Source organism: Dendrobates tinctorius, unplaced genomic scaffold (assembly GCF_039654945.1).
Source record: "Dendrobates tinctorius isolate UK_male_01 unplaced genomic scaffold, ASM3965494v1 ptg000160l, whole genome shotgun sequence".
In the NCBI taxonomy this organism is placed as follows: Eukaryota; Metazoa; Chordata; class Amphibia; order Anura; family Dendrobatidae; genus Dendrobates; species Dendrobates tinctorius.
In genome coordinates, this window is record NW_027361827.1 from 22,545,198 (window position 1) to 22,564,886 (window position 19,689).

The following is a 19,689-nucleotide window of genomic DNA, read 5'->3' on the forward strand; positions in this document are numbered from 1 at the left end:
TGTTTATAAGGATTAGATCCAAGGTAGCAGTTCCCCTTGTTTTCTCCCTTACGTTTGGAAGATAAAGTTGTCAGCAAGAGAGGATAAGAATTTCCTTGACCTGTTAGTTTTGCCTGAGAGAGATTCCCAACAAATGTCTGGATAGTTGAAATCTCCCATGACAACTATGTCATATTTTTTGGAGAACTTGGCCATTTGATGCATAAAGAGTTCATCCATATCTTCAGCTTGCACAGGCGGCCTGTAGTAAATGCCTACAATGGTGTCCTTTCCATTGTTCTGTCCTTGTATTCTTACCCAAACAGTTTCCACAGAACTCCCAGTCTCTGAAGCTTCAATCTCTGTGCAGATATACGCGTTTCTAACATACAATGCGACACCCCCTCCTCGTTTATCAAGTCTGTTTCTTGCAAATAAGTTGTATCCTTCTAGTCTTGTATTCCAATCATGTGTATTGTCCCACCAAGTTTCAGTGATTCCAATGACATCATATTTCTTTTTCTGTGTTAGTAGTTCCAATTCTCCTTGTTTGTTGCCCATGCTTTGTGCATTAGTATAGAAACATTTTAGTTTGTGATTGGTTTCTCTTTCTCCAATATTTTTATTAATTAGATTCTTTTGTCTTTGTTCTTCCTTTCCACTTCTAATAGCAGAGTTCTCAATAGCATTTGTCAGGTGTATGGCTTTTTCTGGCCTTTTGCTTCCCTTCCCATGTTGTTCTAGTTTAAAGCTCTCCTAACAAGTGTAGCAAGGCGACTTCCAAATACATGCTTTCCAGTCTTCGTAAGGTGCACCCCATCTCTAGCAAGTAGTCCATCGTATAAGTAGTTCATTCCGTGATCCAGAAATCCAAATCGTTGCTGACGGCACCATCGACGTAGCCAGTTGTTCACCTGCAGAATCTTATTCCACCTCCTTGTTCCATGGCCATCCACTGGGAGGATGGAAGAGAAGACCACCTGCGCTCCCAGTTCTTTCACTTTCTTGCCTAAGTCTTCAAAGTCTCTGCAGATGGTTTCCAGGTCGTTTCTTGCGGTGTCATTTGTCCCCACATGTAGTAGCAGGAATGGGTAGTCATCTGTAGGTCTGAAGAGTCCTGATATCCTGTCAGACACATCTTTAATTTTTGCACCTGGAAGACAGCACATTTCTCTTGAAGTTATATCCGGTCTGCAGATAGCGGCCTCTGTTCCTCTCAACAGGGAATCCCCCATGACCACCACTCTCCGTTTCTTCTTCACAACATTTTTCTTTCTCCATCCAGGAGGACTCTGAAGGCGAACAAGGTTGCTGTTTGTTGGCAAAGTCTTATCCTGATGTATTTCTTCATCGTTTTCCTGCGTGAGAGCCTGGTACTGGTTTCTGAGCAGTATGGGTGCTGACTGCCTCCTGATCCTCCTGCTTCTCTGGGTCACATGTCTCCATTCCTCTGTTTCTTCAGGTGCACTTCGAATTTCTTCTCTTTCTGTAACATGAAGAGATAATTCTGCTCTGTCCAAGAACTCTTCACCTTCCTTAATGATCTTCAACGTAGCTAACCTCTCTTCGAGATTTTGCAACTTTTCCTCCAACAGGGACACAAGCTTGCATTTGTGGCATGTGAAGTTTGGCTTTTCCACAGGTAAATCTGTGAACATGTAGCAAGAAATGCAGCTCACCAAATGGCTCCTGGCCTCTTCCATCTTGAGATTTCTTAAAAACAATGAAAGATGAGCCAAAATTTGCGCGCCGACAGGCGCGCGGTTTTTCCGATTTCCTCTTTTCAGCTGCAACGGCCAAAACCCAGTGATCGCTGAGCTCGCGGAGACTCTTCACTTATCCCAGAAGGCACTGGGAATATGCAAATGATCTCCTCAAGACTCTTCCCCTGGTTTTCCGATTTCCTCTTTTCAGCTGCAACGGCCAAAACCCAGTGATCGTTGAGCTCGCGGAGACTCTTCACTTATCCCAGAAGGCACTGGGAATATGCAAATGATCTCCTCAAGACTCTTCCCCTGGTTTTCCGATTTCCTCTTTTCAGCTGCAAGGGCCAAAACCCAGTGATCGTTGAGCTCGCGGAGACTCTTCACTTATCCCAGAAGGCACTGGGAATATGCAAATGATCTCCTCAAGACTCTTCCCCTGGTTTTCTGATTTCCTCTTTTCAGCTGCAACGGCCAAAACCCAGTGATCGTTGAGCTCGCGGAGACTCTTTACTTATCCCAGAAGGCACTGGGAATATGCAAATGATCAAGACTCTTCCCCTGGTTTTTGTCTAAAGGTGTTCCTTTAGCCAAAAACCTTTTGTCTAAAGGTTCCTGTCTAAAGGTGTGCCACTGCTGCCTGGAGAATTTTCCTACCCAGGCTCGCATCAGACGAAGCCTGAGTATGCACATTGTAGTGCTTACAAAAAGTGTGCAGGCTGGACCAGGTGTCTGCCTTGCATACCTGCTCTGCCGAAGCCTGGTGCCGAAGCGCCCAAGAGGCGCCCACTGCCCGAGTAGAGTGCTCCCCTATTCCTGTAGGAACCGGCATGCCTCTAAGACGGTAGGCCTCCTGAATAGTTAGGCGAATCCATCTTCCTATGGTTGACCGTGAGGCTGCGAGCCCCTTCCTGCGCCCTTCAGGGATCACAAACAGCGAGTCTGTCTGGCGGAAAGGTGCTGTCCTTGACACATACCTCCTGAGAGCTCTTACCAGGTCCAACATGTGGAGCACTCTCTCCACTCTGTGAACTGGTGCCGGACAAAACGAAGGCAGAACAATGTCCTCATTAATATGGAAAGAGGACACGACCTTCAGCAAAAAAAGGCCGGCGGCGGTCTAAGGACTACCTTATCCTTAAAAAAAAGTCAAAAATGGAGCCCTACAAGACAATGCCCCCAACTCCGAGACCCGCCTAATGGAAGTTATGGCTACCAGGAATACCACCTTCCTGGAGAGATATGATAAAAGAAACCTCCTGTAACGGCTCAAACGGGGCCTCCTGCAGGACACTCAGTACCAGATTCAGGTCCCAGGCCTCCAAAGGTGCCCTAAAGGGGGGTACCAAATGAGAAACCCCTTGAATGAACGTCCTGACCTGCATGATGGTAGCGATCTTCCGCTGAAAAAGGACCGACAAGGCCGATATCTGCCTCTTAAGGGAACTCGGAGCCAGCCCTGCGTCTAGGCCGGACTGGAGAAAGGCCAGGATGTTGGGGACCGAGAAGGATAATGGCGCCACTCCGCGTTCTCGACACCACTGAAAGAAAACCTTCCAAGTGTTATGATAGATTCTCGCCGAGGCCGGTTTCCGGGCGCTAACCATTGTAGCCACCACATCACGCCCGAACCCCGCCTGGGTCAGAACCCAAGATTCAACGGCCACGCCGTCAAACACAGGGCCCCTAAGTTCGGGTGGCAGATCGGCCCGAGACAGCAAGTCTGGACGTTCTGGTAGCCGCCAGGGTACGTCTGCGAGGAGCTTCACCAGATCCGCATACCATGCCCGACGGGGCCAGTCTGGGGCCAGCAGAATAGCCGGAACCCCCTCGGTCTTGATCTTTCTGATGACCCTCGGGAGAACCGGCAGCGGGGGAAACAAGTACGGGAGCCGGAACTGGTTCCATGGCAGGACCAGCGCATCTACTGCGATCGCTCGCGGGTCCCGAGACCGGGCGACAAACACGCCCACCTTGGCGTTTTCCCTGGAGGCCATCAGGTCCACGTCCGGAGTCCCCCACCGCTGGCAAATTTGCTGAAAGACATCGGTGTGCAGAGACCAGTCCCCGGCCGCGATCCCCTGCCGGCTTAGGAAATCTGCTGCCCAATTTTCCACGCCTGGTATGTGAACTGCTGAGATCATCGAGTGATTCCTCTCGGCCCAGCGGAGTACATGCTCTATTTCGCGCATGGTTGCCCTGCTGCGCGTGCCTCCCTGGTGATTCACGTATGCTACTGCCGTGGCGTTGTCTGACTGAATCCGGACCGGGCTCCCTGCCAGCAAGTACTGAAACTGCTGCAGTGCCAACCGCACTGCTCGAATCTCCAACAAGTTGATAGGGAGATGCGCCTCTTGAGGCGACGATTGCCCCTGGGCCGTGTGATGGCGGAAGATTGCCCCCCAACCGAAAAGACTCGCATCGGTCGTGATCACTAACCATTGATCCGGGGGAAAGGGCCTCCCCTGACGGAGAGAGGAGTCGTGCGTCCACCACTGAAGCGCCCTTCGGACCTGAGAGGACAACCTGCACTGATGATCGAGCGAGAGCGGACTTTTGTCCCATGACGCTAAGAGAGCATGCTGCAGGGGACGGAGATGAAATTGCGCAAACGGAATTGCTTCCATCGCCGCCACCATTTTTCCTAGAACCCTCATCCCAAACCGGATAGTGCTCGTGGGAACATCACCCCACAGGAAACGCATGCGGCATAAAGGAACGTGTGCGTTTTCCCTTTTCCAGACATAATGCCGCTTACTCCTATCACCAGTTAAAGGGGAAAGGAGGAGGGTAACCCTTAAATGTACCCGCGCAGCTCCAGGACGGGGTCGCACTTACCCTGCTTCTGTGTGCCCCCCTTCCAGCGTGACTCCTCGCCTCTGGGTAGGTCGCCGGCGTCTGTTTCCAGATGCGGCCTACCCTGCTCTGAAGCCGGGGCCTTGATTTAAACCAGCGCCCGCCCTAGGCTGGGGGGCGGCGCCGGATACGATGTCACGCCGGGGGCGGTGCCGGCCGAGACGCCGTGCCGGGGGCGGCGCCGCTGCGCCGGGAGGCGGTGCCAGATAGGACGCCGCGCGGCGGCGTCTGCTAGGACGCCGCGTCCGAGGCCGGGACCCACCGGCGCCCAGGCCGAAAACCGCGGCCTACCAAGTCGCCCCTATCCTGCTCAACACTCACCCCCCGACGGTGACACCTACTACCCCGGATGCAGGTACTCTGAGGCGAGGAGCGAAGGCGGGGGGCGGGAGCGATGGTCGAGGGGATCCCTGGCTCCTACTCGCTGCCCAGAGCCCTCCCCAGCTGCATACTTACCGGTATTTGCTCTCTGGACGGTGCAGGCACCATAACTCCGTCTGCCCTGCAGGGGCGAGGAGAGGGACCGTCCGCCGCCTTGCAGCACCGCCGTCTAGCGTTGGTGGAGCAGTGGGGGCGCACAGACTAGTCTGGTGCCACTGTGCAAGCCCATGGTTTCCATACCTAGGGGTGGACAGGGCCAAGTCTGGCATAATGTCCCACGTCGCGGGAGAGGGAACGTGGAGGAACACTCGCACGTGGTCGCCCGTTGCTGGTTTGGGGAAATCGGATCCTTTCAATAGGATGCGTTGCCCCTGTCTTATCTTCATAAAATAACAAACACGGAAAAAATAGATGTCTGGGGAAAAGTCGCAGAGATGTCCCTCGGTGCGGGAAAGGATACGCGGAGCGATGCTCAACGCGTGCTCGCCCGTTGTTGGTTTGGGGAAATCGGACCCTTTCTATAGGATCCGTCGCCCCTGTGTCCTCTTCATAGCGAGAGAACCGAAAAGAAATAAAAAAAAAAAAAAAAAAAAAAATTAAATAGTCTGGAGAACTCCAGACTGCGTGTGCCTCCAAAGACACTAAGAAAAAAACTGGTTTCCGCCCGGTACTGGGGCGAGGGTGTATGTGGCGGAGGAGGAGCTAACTTGTTTTTTTTTGTATACCTAGTGTCAGCCTCCAGACGGCAGTAGCATACACCCACAGTCTCTGTGTCCCCCAATGAGACGAAGGAGAAAAAATTTATTTTCCAATAGCTGTGACTCTCTCAGTTTCATTGAAGCAGAAATGCCATCTTTGATTAAACCTCCTCTTTGGGACAGGTAAAATAGCAAGTTCTTCCACTCCCTTATGAAAATGCCAGGAGTTAAAACCTCAGCTTGTGATTTTTTAGTCACGGTAAATGGGTGATTAAGCAATTCCTTCAATTCAGCCACCTGTGTCTATTGACCTTCATTTAGGGTTACCTGAGGGTTTGCCTTATCTATAAGAAACAATTTTAGTTCAAGCAATCGCTCAATCATTTAATAATTGCTGCCCCACCGAGTAGCTTGATCGCCAATTGCCCCTTTCCCAGCACGTCTCTTCAAGATGGAATCAATTTTAGATGTTCTGGCGGCAATAACCAATTTCCTCACTTTTCTAATCAGATATCCAGCATGCCCCTCTTGCAGACTATCTCTTATTGCCAGCTGCAGCGTGTGCACAACTTACTCACTTTCTCCAGCTTGGGGGCCAGGAATCGGATCCTGTGCAGGGCAGGCACCCCTTCCCCTCCTCTCTGGTGAAGACGGCAGAAGACAGGACAGAGGAGGAGAGATTGGCCCCTGCGGTCTGGAGCCGATGCAGGCCGGAGCACTGCAGCATACAAGTGAGTTTTGATAGGTGAGTGCTGCTGCTTCTAGGAGGGGGGGGGCAGCTGCCCCCCCTGCCCCTTGCTGGCTACGGCCATGATTCACACACAGCGTTTTTGCGGATCCGTTTTTTTTACAGTAAAATGCAGTGACTCTGGGCATCCCAGCAAAGTCAATGGGTTTCAAGATATGACATTCAGACACATTGTTTTGTGAGGATCCGTTTTTGGGCTGAAAGAGCATGTCAGTTTGTGTGGCATTTTTCTAATCTGCCTATGCTATTAAAAACATTATCCAAGAGCTCAAAAACCTTTCAGGTGATGCGGTTTTTTTTTAAAAAGCTGATCTGCTTTTGCAGCTGAAAACGTATCATCAAAAACCGCAGCAAAAACGCTGTGTGTGAATGTAGCCTTAGATCAGGAATAGAACAGCCATTTATAGGACATTTCATAACTTTCCCAAATTCCTATGATTTTTCATAGCAAAAATATTCAGCACATTCTGCATTGAACTATTGTACCCAATTTATTATATATTTTAGGAGTCGGAGTCGGTCCATTTTATACCGACTCCACCAAAATGAGCACCGACTCAGACTCCACGACTCCGACTAAACAGCCCTGTTGGGAACTTATCTAGATGTGTCATGAGCACCTGCAACCCCCAGGTGCTTCACAGAAGTTTAGAACGTGGAGCTGTGAAAAAAAAAAATGATCACATTCTACCAACAAATATGTACTTTTAGCCCAAATGTTTTTTTTATTTTTCGCAAGGGTAACAGGAGAAAATGGACCCCAAAGTTTGTTGTGCAATTCCTCCAGAGTACGCCAATACCCCATATGTGGGGGAAAACCACTGTCTGGGTTCACAGCAGGGCTCGGAAAGGAAGGAGTGATGTTTTGGAATGCATGGAATGGTCTGCGTGCGTCATGTTGCGTTTGGAGAGACCCTGATGTGCCTAAACTGTGACAGTGACAGATGGCGGACCTGAGTGGGGGCTGGTTTTGTGCGGGATAAAAAAGGGTTTTTATTGGTAACATTTTGGGATACATAATATTTTTCAGTCGCTTCCAGAATAAGGCTGGATCACATTCTTGTGTTCTACGCTGAGCACTTATGTGGGGGTTTCCGTGTAAATCCCACAAAAATGCGACTCAAATGAAACCTCTATGGAACCCCCCACCGTGAGACAGATGGAGACACTTCATATTCCGTTTGGCGTCTGCTCCAACGGTCTCCATCTTTTTAGGAGTGCACAGATCTGTGGTCACCCACACTTGTGCGCCAAAAACACGCCTAAAATGATGGGACACTGCTGTAACACAGACCAGTACAAAGTGACTTCATCTGCCACATAAGTGAGTGGTTCCATCGGGATTGTGTCTGAATCGCTGTTTTGGGGAATTTACATGGAAACCTTGACGTAAGCGATCAGCGGCAGGACACATGCGAGCCGAGCCTTATTCTGATTTTTGGGAGGTAGAATGAACAAATAGACAGCAGTACAAGAATAGTTATTTTTATTTTTGCGCTGTTCACCATGCGGTGAAAGTGATGAGGCGGATTTATTCTTCAGGTCAGTGCGATTACAGCAATACCAGATTTATGGTTTTTTTTTAAGGTTTTGCAGCTATCACACAAAATTGCTTCTTTTTATTAGTAAAATTTTTTTGTCGCCATATTCTGAGAGCTGTAAGGTGCACAATTTGTTTGTCTTGAGGTGAACTGAACACTTGTTGGCAGGTACCCTCACATTTTACAGACTAGCTGGAGAGCCCGGCGTTGCCCGGGCATAGTAACTAACTACAGTTAGTTAAAACAAATTATAATGCCTATATCTATAACTATATCTCATATACATATATACACACTATAATATGTATATATATATATATATATATATATATATATATATATATATATATATATATAGTGTTGAGTGTAGAGCCCAGCCCACTCCGCATAGCCACCTTCACTATAATATCCCACGCCATCCCGTCAGCCAGAGCTACCGGACAACTACCCCTAATATCCCACATCATCCCGTCAGCCAGAGCCACCGGGCTGCTACCCCTAATATCCCACAACATCCCATCAGCCAGAGCCACCAGACTACTACCCCTAATATCCCACATCATCCCGTCAGCCTGGGGTCAGAATCAGAGCGATGAGTGGAACGGTTCTAACTTCCATACGGGGATCCCTTTAAGAGAGTCCTGGGGTCAGAACCAAAGCGCTGGATGGATTTGCCCTGATTTCCATACCAATGATCCCTTTAAGAGAGCCTGGGGTCAGAATCAGAGTGCAGAGTGGATTTGCCCTCACTTCCATACCAATAATCCCTTTAAGAGGGGTCTGGGGTCAGAACCAGAGCGCTGAGTGGAATTGCCCTAAATTCCATACCAATAATCCCTTTAATGCAAATTTTCGTATTTCCCAGGGAGCATTGCACCTAGGATTTCACTGATTGAGCGCCTTTGCCTGCTGCCGCAGTGTTTTCTTTGACTGGTCTCCCGGAGGTCAGTGATTGTTTCGTGATGTTGGTCTACTAGGCATTGCTCCCACCTAGCCAGAATCCTACTCCACACTGATGAGGGGCAACAGCTGTCTGTGGATGGATACCTGGCCTTGGTATTTCCCTTGTCATATCTGTAAACTCGTAAAGAGCTGGATATTGACTTAAAGGGCCACTTAATATGGTGGTAATGGTGGTTTCCGAAAGGAGCCACCCCTTGGCTGGGTCCTTCCCTGGAGGAAGATCTGGCTAGCCCGTGTTTGAGACTCTTAAATGAGGCTCCACGGACTTTATTTGCATTTACGTATTTCCCAGGGAGCATTGCACCTAGGATTTCACTGATTGAGCGCCTTTGCCGGCTGACGCAGTATTTTCTTTGACTGGTCTCCCTGAGGTCAGTGATTGTTTCGTGATAATAATCCCTTTAAGAGAGACTGAGGTCAGAACCTGAGCACTGAGGGATTTGCCCTAACTTCCATACCGGAGATCCCTTTAAGAGGCAAAATGTGATTTGTGTGAGCATTCTGTGTGTTCTTTTTACTCTTACATAGTTTGTGTTATTCTTTTCACGTTTTTACACTTTTTCACTGTGGGACATGTATCTGATTCACTAGTCTCTCATACACTGCTGTACTCATGTCCACCAGTGCATGAGCGCAGTGTCTCACTGACAATCACTGACCCAGCCTGTGAGACCCAGCTTATTGCTGGATCTCACAGGCCATCGTATCCTGGGGTCATCACACGACGTCAGGGTACCATGGTAACCATTGGGACCCACGATTCTCATAGCAGGGGTCCGATGGTTACTAAGGGGGTTTTGTGACCCACCTTGTAACAACTTAAATACCGCTGTTGCGATTGACAGCGGTATTTAAAGGGTTAATTGGCTCCGATCGGTCGGAAAACTGGTCGTGTCCGATAATGTACAGCTGACACCCACGGGAATCGCCACCATTCTCTGCCGTTAAAAAGCGATGCTGAGAAATAAGTACAGAATGCCCACTCTTACCCTCTCTTCTGCTTGTGTTAGCATATTCATTGCTCTCATGTTGACATTCCGACCCAGCTTCTCCTTCATTTCTTGCAATTTCTGTAGCCTCTGACCTGCAGCTTTAGGATTGTTGGCTTTAAAGTCATAGGCTGTATTTTCAAGCCCAAAAAGATGCTTCTCAGAAGAAATCCACTCATAGTCAGTAAGCATTTTTGCAACCTTATTGGAAGAAAAAAAAAAAAAAAAGGTAGCCGATCGTTAGAATCTGTCAAGAACCCAAATACCTTTTCTATAATAATTCCATATCTTTATTCTACTCAAAACATTGATCTCTAATTGGTCCTTTTAAAATGGACATAACGGGGCATATGTATCAAAGCTGTCAAATTCTTAGACAGTGCAAACAGTTTAATAAATTTGGCAGATTTTAGTATTGGTTCATACCATTTGTTCAATCTAATTTTGAAGACAGTATCGTCCAAGATTACATCACTTATTAGTTGGCATACTTTGTGACAGAAATGGGTGCCACTTTTTTTTTTTTTTAACACCCTTTTTAGCGAAGTCGTACCTCCTTGGACAAGACGTAAAGTGTCTAAAACATATCACAAAAGTTACAAGTCACTAAGAGAGGAATTTGGATACTTATGGTATAATCTCGCTCTCTGAGCTTTCAATGGGTGGGACACAGGAAACCATGGATGTATGCTGATGCCACGAAGAGGCTGACACTAGGCAAAAAAAGTTAGCTCCTCCTTAGCAGGAGACATCCACCAACTGCCACAAAGCTAATCAGTTAGTGAGAAAGCAGTAAGAGGCAACAGAAAACATTAAAGGGAATCTGTCACCCCTTTTTTGAGATGTCATATGATATCATTCAATTGTGTGTCACATAAGGATTCTCTTAGTACTTTTGCTTCCCCCTGACCCTGCACCTTTCATGCATAAATACCTTTTTTATATCGGTTCAGATGTATGTAAACTGCCACGGTCCGGTCTGATGGGCGGGGCTTATTCAACTGCTCCCCCCTCCCTGTCTTGCTCTACATAAGAAGAAATGCGTAGAGCAAGACAGGGAGGGGGGGGAGCAGTTGAATAAGCTCCGCCCAGCGGACCAGACCGTGGCAGTTTACATACATCTGAACCGATATAAAAAAGGTATTTATGCATGAAAGGTGCGGGGTCAGGGGGAAGCAAAAGTACTAAGAGAATCCTTGTGACACACAATTGAATGATAACATTATATGACATCTCAAAAAAGGGGTGACAGATTCCCTCTAAGACTAGTTTCACACTAGCGTTTATGAGTGCAGCGACGGCCTGCGCACGGCCGCCGCTAAGCCCTGCCCCTGCCGCGCCTTCGCCGGTAGCTCCGCCCACCGGCGCATGACGCTGCATGCGCTCTGCGTCCCCTATCTTTATCACAGGGGGCGCAGGCCGTGCGCAGTATGCGTTTGGCGGCGCAAGTGCCTTTTTGACGGTGTGCCGACGCAACCAAACTGCAGCAGATTGCGTTTGGCGCAGGTCGGCGCACCGTCAAAAGGACGCATGCGCCGCCAAACGCATACTGAGCACGGCCTGCGCCCCCAGTGATAAAGATAGGGGACACAGAGCGAATGCAGCGTCATGCGCCGTGGGCGGAGCTACCGGCGGAGGCGCGGCTGGGGGTGGGGCTTAGCGGCGGCCGTGCGCAGGCCGTCGCTGCGCTCATAAACGCTAGTGTGAAACTAGCCTAACTTGAACAAGTGCAACATAGGCAAAACAAGGGAAGGAACAGAGTTCCCCAATGAAGGCTCAGAGAACGATTTTACGGTAAGTACCAAAAATCCTCTTTTCTCTATTGCTTCATTGGGAAAAGAGACCATGGGAGGTCCTAAAGCAGTCCCAAAAGTGGAAAATAGAAAGAAACTGAAGAATGTTCAAACTTAGCCCAGGTGATTGCCGCTAGCAAAACTTTCCTACCTAAGATCACGTCAGCCGAGGAATAGGTATGCACTCTGTAGAACTTTGAGAACGTATGTACTGGAGATCATACAGAAGCCTTGCAGACCTGCGACACAAAGGCCTGATGGCGAACAGCCCAGGAGGCCCCAACTGCATAAGTGTAATGAACTTTGATCCTGGGTGGGGGCAGTCAAACCTGTGTTGGATATGCTTCTCAGATGGCAGAGCGGATCCAGCAGGCAATTGTGGCCAAAGTCAGAATGTCTGAAAAATGCTGTTCTGGAGAGGGAAGAGAGAGAAGGAAGGAAAGAAAGGAAAGGCCTAGCACCACCCTGTCCTGCAAATGGCACGAAAGAGCAGCCAGCTCCGAGACTCGCCTGATGGAGGTGATGGCCACCAGGAAGGCAACCTTCCAGGAAAGCAGGGGGACAGAAGTGTCCCGAATCGTCTCAAAGTGGGGACCCTGAAGAGGGTTTAGGATGAGGTTGAGGTCCCAGGGGTTCACCTCGAGAGGAACAGAATGAGCAACTCCCTGCAAGAAGGTCCTGACCTGAGAGCGGCAAACTAGGTTTTGCTAGAACAGGACTGATAGGGCAGGCCTGGCCCTTGAGGGAGCCGAGAAAGGCCAGATTGGAGACCTGACTGAAGAGAGGCCAGAAGGGACTGAAAAAAAAGGGACATGGGAGCTGCGTGCTCTGCTTCACACTAGATAAAGGTCCTCTAAATGCAGTGGTAGGTGCGCAAGTAAGGTGGCTTCCTCGTTTTGATCATGGGCTGAATGAACTGTTCAGAGAAACCTTTGTGCTTCAAGATAGCTGCTTCAACAGTCATACCATTAAATAGAGAGACTGAGAATTCTGATGGAAGAGAAGACCCTGTTTAAGGAGGTCTGGACAATCCAGGAGTCTCCATGGCATGTCTGCTATGAGATTGACAACTTTTGCGTACCAAGCTCTTATGGGCCAGTCTGAAGCCACAAGAATGATTGGTACTCCCTTCGCATTGATCTTCTGGATGAGCCTAATAATCAGAATAAGAGGTGGAAAGAGCTATGACAGGGAGAACTGCGATTAAGGAAGGGTTTGAGCCGATTTCAAGGGGGTCGACAGATCTGGAGACAAAGCAAGGAAATTTGCTGTTCATCCTGGATGCCATCAGGACATTGGGTGACCACTCACCTGAGGAGAGACCCTGGCAATTTAGGAAGGCTGCTGCCCAGTTGTCTGGGTCGCTGAACTTTGAGCGTGCATCCTCTTAATCCTGGATGTGCTGTCGGCTGCCTTTCCTATGAATGTGCACGGGGTGACCAGTTAGAAGATCCTCCCAGTGCTGAAGGGAGAGGTAGATGACCTGGAGTTCCAGGATACTGATGGGGAGTGAGGACTTCCGAGATTTCCAACGACCCTAAACCGTGAACTGGTGAAACATTGCTCCCCAGCCAAGCAGGCTGGCATTCGTTGTCACAATCTGCCGGTGTAATTGGAGAAAAGATCTCCTGTGGTGAATGAAGGGAGATAGTTGCTGGCATGGTGGCTTCATTCTGTATGTGGAAGGAGAAGGTTGGGGCTGTCCAGAAAGGAGGTAGTCCAGAAAGGAGTGCGAGCTGCAGAAGACCAGGGAGAAACTGTGCAAAGGGAACAGACTGCATCGTGGCTACCATCTTGCTCAGCATGCTCATGCAGGTCTGAAGTTAACAGGGAGATGGACGTGTGAGAACGAATCCCGAGAAAGAGATAGGAGACCATTTTGTCGGGATGAAAGACTCTGGCTCATGCGGTATCGAAAAGCATACCTAGGAAAACTAGGTGATGGGCCTGGATCAGAGATGACTTTGCAGTGTTGATGAGCCAGCCCAGGCAAAGCAGGGAGGTCCATCAATTAAAAGTGAGAATTCCTGGATGGGTAATTCAAGGAACCTCTGATGAGACTTGCAGACTGGGATATGAACATAAGCGTCTTGAATGTCCACAGAACAGCGGAACTCCACTGGTTCTATAGTGGTAAACACCGAAAGGAGGGATTTTACCTGAAGTGGCAAATTCGCACCTGCTTGTTCAGTAGCTTGATGTCCAGAATGGGGAGGACTGAACCATCCTTTTTAGGGACCACAAAGATTTGAGTAGCAACCTGAAAAACGCACCTGAGGAGTAATGGGAAATGATGACGTTGGACTGAAGTAGGGATGTTGGACTGAAGTAGCGATCTCTAGGGGGCTGAGATTTGAGAAAAAGGCAGTGGGGGGAAAGATGAAAACTATTTTGCAACTGATGCAGGTGACTTCTCTGACCCATGCATCGGGGTTCATGTAGATCTGGGCATCCATGTATAGAAGGAGACGGCCGCTCATATTGGGGGGGGGGGTCCCCAAGTGGGAGCAACTAGTAGTGATGAAAGAATATGCTTGGATAACGTGTTTGATCTAGCTTGGGAGGGCTTGCTTTGATGGCTACATTGTCTCCGGGAAGTAGCCAGATTGAAGGAAAGTTTCCTCTTCTCCTGCTATGCAGGTTAATGGTCCTGGCGGCTGGATGTCCTAGAGTACGAAAATTGACGAAAGGAGCGAAAATGCAGAGTGCACTTTCTGGTGAAGGGATGCTTTGCTGGGGAAAAGAGTCACTCTTCCCTCTAATAGCATCAGAGATGATCTGATCCAGTCTGTTTTCTGAACAGGTGAAGACCCTGAAAGGGGAGCCTGGTGAGAGATTTTTTTGGCAAGCCAAAAGACTCCATGAACTGCCATAATGTTGCTGGAAGCGATTGCAGAGCAATCTGTAACGTTGCGAAACGCTGTGAGGAGATATTTACATGCTTGGGAAATTTGATCAGCTGCTTCGTCAGGTGGGGCATCAGAAAGGATAATAATAATAATCTTTATTTTTATATATCGCTAACATATTCCGCAGCGCTTTACAGTTCATACACATCTTCATCACTGTCCCCGATGGGGCTCACAATCTATATTCCCTATCAGTATGTCTTTGGAGTGTGGGAGGAAACCGGAGTACCCGGAGGAAACCCACGCAAACACGGGGAGAACATACAAACTCCTTGCAGATGTCCTTGGTGGGATACGAACCCAGGACTCCAGCGCTGCAAGGCTACAGCGCTAACCACTGAGCCACCGTGCTGCCCATCAGCTTCTCCCCACTTCCCTGGACTGACAAGTGTATTCCTATGTGGGTGTATAGGTAAAGCACTATCGGTTTAGGAGTGGGGTAGGGAGGAGCTGCCGGGGACTGCCTCTTGGAATAGTTATCCGAGATGCGTCATGCCTGGCTGAATTTCAACAGTGTTTTCTCTAAAAAGCTGCAGCATTTCACATTAAAATGTACATTGCCACAATAATGGAGCCAGGGTCTGATTCCTACTGCCTGAGCCATGGACAGCATGAATCAGCTGCTAGGTTCCCTGTAAACAAGCAAACAATAAAAATCATTAATCTTGCCGTTTTTCCACTAGCCACTAAGCTTAATACTAGACTTCCTGTTTTGTAAAGGTGACTTTTCAGCTGTCTCATTATCTTTACAGACAGGATTACAATGAATGGTAATTTATATAAATATATTATAGTTGTGTGAAAAAGTGTTTGGCCCTTCCTGATTTCCTATTCACCTGCATGGTTGTCACACTTAAATGTTTCAGATCACCAAACAAATGTAAATACTAGACAAAGACAACACAAGCAATCAAAGGATGCCTTGATTACGAAGACTGGCCTAGGAGGAAACAGATTTGGACACCCAGGTGGAGGTGAAGACAGGGTTGGAGGCGTGGACCCTGAGGCTTCAAAGCCAAACATAACCAGTGATTGAATGTGTCTATTGGAAGGATCTCTGAGGGAGACGCGGTGTGAAAGAGGGAGGATCGTGTTGGAGGACAACGGGGTAACTGGAGGGAAGTGGTACAAGATATCCATATGTCTCCTTCTCTAACAATGTTTGTCCAGGTGCTCCTACCCATGAGAAAATACCTAGTCAAACTCCTTATGGTTTGAAAACACCCAGGGAGTTTTACCCTTTCTTGAGGGATACCGTCTGTTCTGTTGTAGGCGAGTCATGTTCCTTGATGTTGAGAGTCTGATTGATAGCAAAAATCAGACGTCCTCTGATGTCCATGTCTTGTAGCTTGGACACTTGCTCAGAATCAAGGTTCTGGATCTGACTCAGAGTGGAGGTCTGACCCATACGCTGTATGGGGGCCGGGGGGGAGGAAGGGCGGGAAATAAGAGGCTATCCTGAAGGATGTGAATGGTGAAAGAGATACAGAGAAGGGGGAATGGGACCACTTCCTTGTTCTCATGCGTGATCTGCCATGACAGAGCGAACAAGAGGGTGAGCCCGATCGGTTTCGTCGAGGGATCGGGTCACCGGCATTAGCTGCTGTACTAGGCCACGTTCACAAGTTCAGTATTTTACATCAGTATATACAAGTTAAAACCAGGAAAGGATGAAAAACACAGAAGTGGGGCAGCATGTGTTTCTACTATACTTTTCCTCTGACTGATCCAATCCTGATTTTGGCATACAAATAAGGATGGTCAGTATACTGATCAAATACTAAATGCGTGACCGTGGCCTTAGGCAAACATTCATTGACCAAAACCAGCATAAAGGCACCAGATTGCAACTTGGCAAGTCGGCACCAGATTCAAATAGTGAGGTAGCCCACTCGTGGCAGTGGGGGGGATCTTGGCCAGTTTGCATCATTGACAGGGCTGCAGTTGTGGCAGAAGTGCAATTGCTGGCCAGGGGGCATTTTTTTCCTTCAAGAAAGAACAGGAAAAATGATGGGGGGGTGGGACTGAAGTGATGTGATTGATATAAATCAGGTACTAGGATGGTTACTGCTGAGGAGTGCTGGATAGAGATGGGCAAACCTGAAAAGTAAAGCTTGGGGTCCGTATTGAATACCTACTGTTCGAGTATGGACTTCACCAGGACTTCCGTGTTGCTGCTGCTAGTCAGTCGCGGTTCCCACAGTCAAATGACAGCGTGACCCGCAGCTGTGATTAGAGCTAATAAGTTTACCTCCGGTAACTGGCGTCGGCTGTAGGAACTACTGCTCCCATCAGCCTACACCTGCTGCCACCCAGAAAAGGCGCATCTATTAGATATGCCAATTCCGGCGCTTTGCCCGGCTTTTCCCATTTGTCCTGTAGCGGTGGCAAGTGGGGTTCATATTTGTGGGGTTGATGTCACTTTTGTATTGTCGAGAGACATCAAGCCCACGGCTTGGTAACGGAGAGGCGGCCTATTTTTAGGGGTGGGGTGGGTTTGACAATGTCCATGGCCCCTTACCAGCCTGAGACTACCAGCCCCCAGCTATCTGCTTTATCTTGGTTGGTGGATGTCGGAATGCCACGTGAATGGCACGGTTGTGGGCAGGGAATGATGGTGACGACGCGGGTAGGAAGGGGTGGGGTCTAGGGTTGAGCATTGTGAAAAGGTGCCAAGACCCGGCAAGCAAAGAAGTAGATAGCCTTTATGGCTGCTAAGTGAGATGTGGAGCTGCAGAAAAGAGAGTGTACAGAAGCCTATGTGAAGGCCCCAGGAGACAAGAAGCTTGGCCAGGAAAAGTAGGCCTTGGGGAAGTCGGGGCCTATTTAAATTCTCAGCTGGTGAAGTGCATGAGTCAGTGAGTGTAGTAGATCGAGGCCCGTTGACGGGCCCAAAATGAGCGAGGGGTCTGGAGGATCTGGTGAGTCCTAGAATGAGCCCAGAAGCACTCCAAATTAAACGGATATGTGGGGAGGGATGTAGTAGTACAGGAAGGAGTAGTAGGGAGAAAAAGGTGATAGAAGACACAGGAAGGAGGGACAATACCTGGTCCCGACACCCTGTTTGCAGATTTAAAGCAAACCTGTCACCAGGTTTGGCCGATATAAGATACGGCCACCGCCTTTCAGGGCTTATATACAGCATTATAGAATGATGTAGATAAGCCCCCGATTACACCTGAAAGATAAAAAAAAACAGGGATTTTTGTGTACTCACTGTAAAATCCTTTTCTCCGAGCCACTCATTGGGGGACACATGACCATGGGTGTTATGCTGCTGCCACTAGGAGGCTGACACTAAGTAGATACAAAAAAGATTATCTCCTCCTCCTTGAATCATGGCTCCTGCGCAGGCGTACTTATCTGCCCTGTTAAGGTACTGCAGGGTAGTACCTGTTGAGTACTGCCGTGCGCAGGGCCTCTGACCTCAACAGGGCAGATAAGTACGCCTGCACCGCAGCACGACGCCAGGGAGCCATGATTCAAGCAGGAGGGCAGCGATCATAAGGAAGATGGGAGGCGCCGGATCAGGACCTGCGACACCCATCGGACCGGACCGCCCCGCATGTGAGTATAAAAAATGTATATCCTCCATCGCCACATTGGGGGACACAGGACCATGGGTGCTATGCTGTTGACACTAGGAGGCTGACACTAAGTAGATACAAAAAAGATTAGCCCCTCCTCTGCAGTATAAACCCACACACTGGCTCCAGCCGAGCCAGTTCAGCTTAGTGTCAGAAGGAGGCACATGTGCTCTGGTTTTCAGACCACATATATGGCTTAATCTGTTTTTTTTTTTTTTTATTTAATTTTAGCTTTTTCTTTTCTACGGATTACAGAGGGGCGATGGATCCCTTAAGGGCTCCTCTCTCCCCAAACCTACAACTGGTGGGAACGTGGAGTGTCGCGCCTCTACGTACCCCGTCCTGCACCGCCTTTTTCTTTACAGGTATGTTATTCTACAGGGCGACTGTTCCCTTCAGGGCACCGCTTTCGCCACACCAACAACAGATGTGAATGTGGAGTGTTATGATTGGGTCACCGAGGTGGAAAACAAAACCAAGCTAAGTCACAGAAAACCAGAGAGGTTGGTAACTACGTGGATTGCAGACCCCTGATCCTAACCACACATCTAACAGCAGCCGTGGAGCGTACCTACGATGATTCTAGACGCCTCGTCACAGCCGAAGGACTAAATAAGCCTAAAGCAAGAAAAGGGGAAATCTAAACTGCCCCAGAGCAGACCCCAAAGGAAAAGACAGCCCCCACACATGTACTGACGGTGAAACAAGATGAAAGCACAAACACAGGTAGGAAAATAGGCTGAGCAAACGATGCGGCCCACACTAACTAGAAAGGACAGGAAAGGAAAGATACTGCCTGCAATCACGCCAAAAAACCCTGCAAAAAATGTCCAACACTTCTGATAGCAAAAAAAACCCTGAAGTCACTAGACTTCACCCACTATATCAGCACTCAGGCATATTCTGAGAACAGAGCAAAAAGAGGCCAATCTAATAAGGGACAAAAAGCAAACTGGCACATACAGTAACATAAGAGTGGAAATTTAGCACAGCCCCAGCCAGGGCTGGCTGACCACACAAAAACTGAATAGACAAAACCAAATCAAATGTGAACATTAGCAGAGAAAACTTAGCTTGAGAAGACAGGAACGGAGCTGGAAACCAAGACCTCAGGAGGCAGGAAAAAAAATCACCAGCATGGGAATAGGGAGTCGGCTGTCTTAAATCCAGTCTGAGACTCCAGATGTCCAATCGTCGTCCTCATTATCAGGTGGCAGGTCTCTTAATTAGATCAGCTTCATTATCTCCTGCCACCACCAGAGGGAGCCAGGAATGAGAACTCACGACTCCTCTGTCAGCACAAACAGTTCCCTCACCAGAAACCAGAGGCAGACCAGAAAATGAGTTCACAACAGTGGAGTGTCGCCTCCTCGTACCCCCTTTGCATCCATCTCACTCTTTTCTAAGTGTGCCGGACCACCAGCTCTAATCCATCCTCGGGGCGTTAACACCTTGGATTTCCAGTAGCATTTACTGCGTCTGTGCGGCCCCCTCTCCATCGCCCCTGATGAACAGCGGCATTGGAAGGAAGGCGGACAGTCC

The 19,689-nt window shown here is 48.7% G+C and overlaps 1 protein-coding gene across 2 annotated transcripts in view; it reads right to left on the reverse strand.

The window, feature by feature from the left end:
• The window catches only part of SMC2 (structural maintenance of chromosomes 2), a 212,186-nt gene that overhangs the window by 54,535 nt on the left and 137,962 nt on the right, over positions 1 to 19,689 (reverse strand). For both annotated transcript variants that reach the window (XM_073549710.1, XM_073549709.1), the window contains exon 21: positions 9,859 to 10,059. In XM_073549710.1, the coding sequence (XP_073405811.1) occupies positions 9,859 to 10,059 (201 nt within the window). The remainder of the gene's footprint in view (positions 1 to 9,858; positions 10,060 to 19,689) is intronic.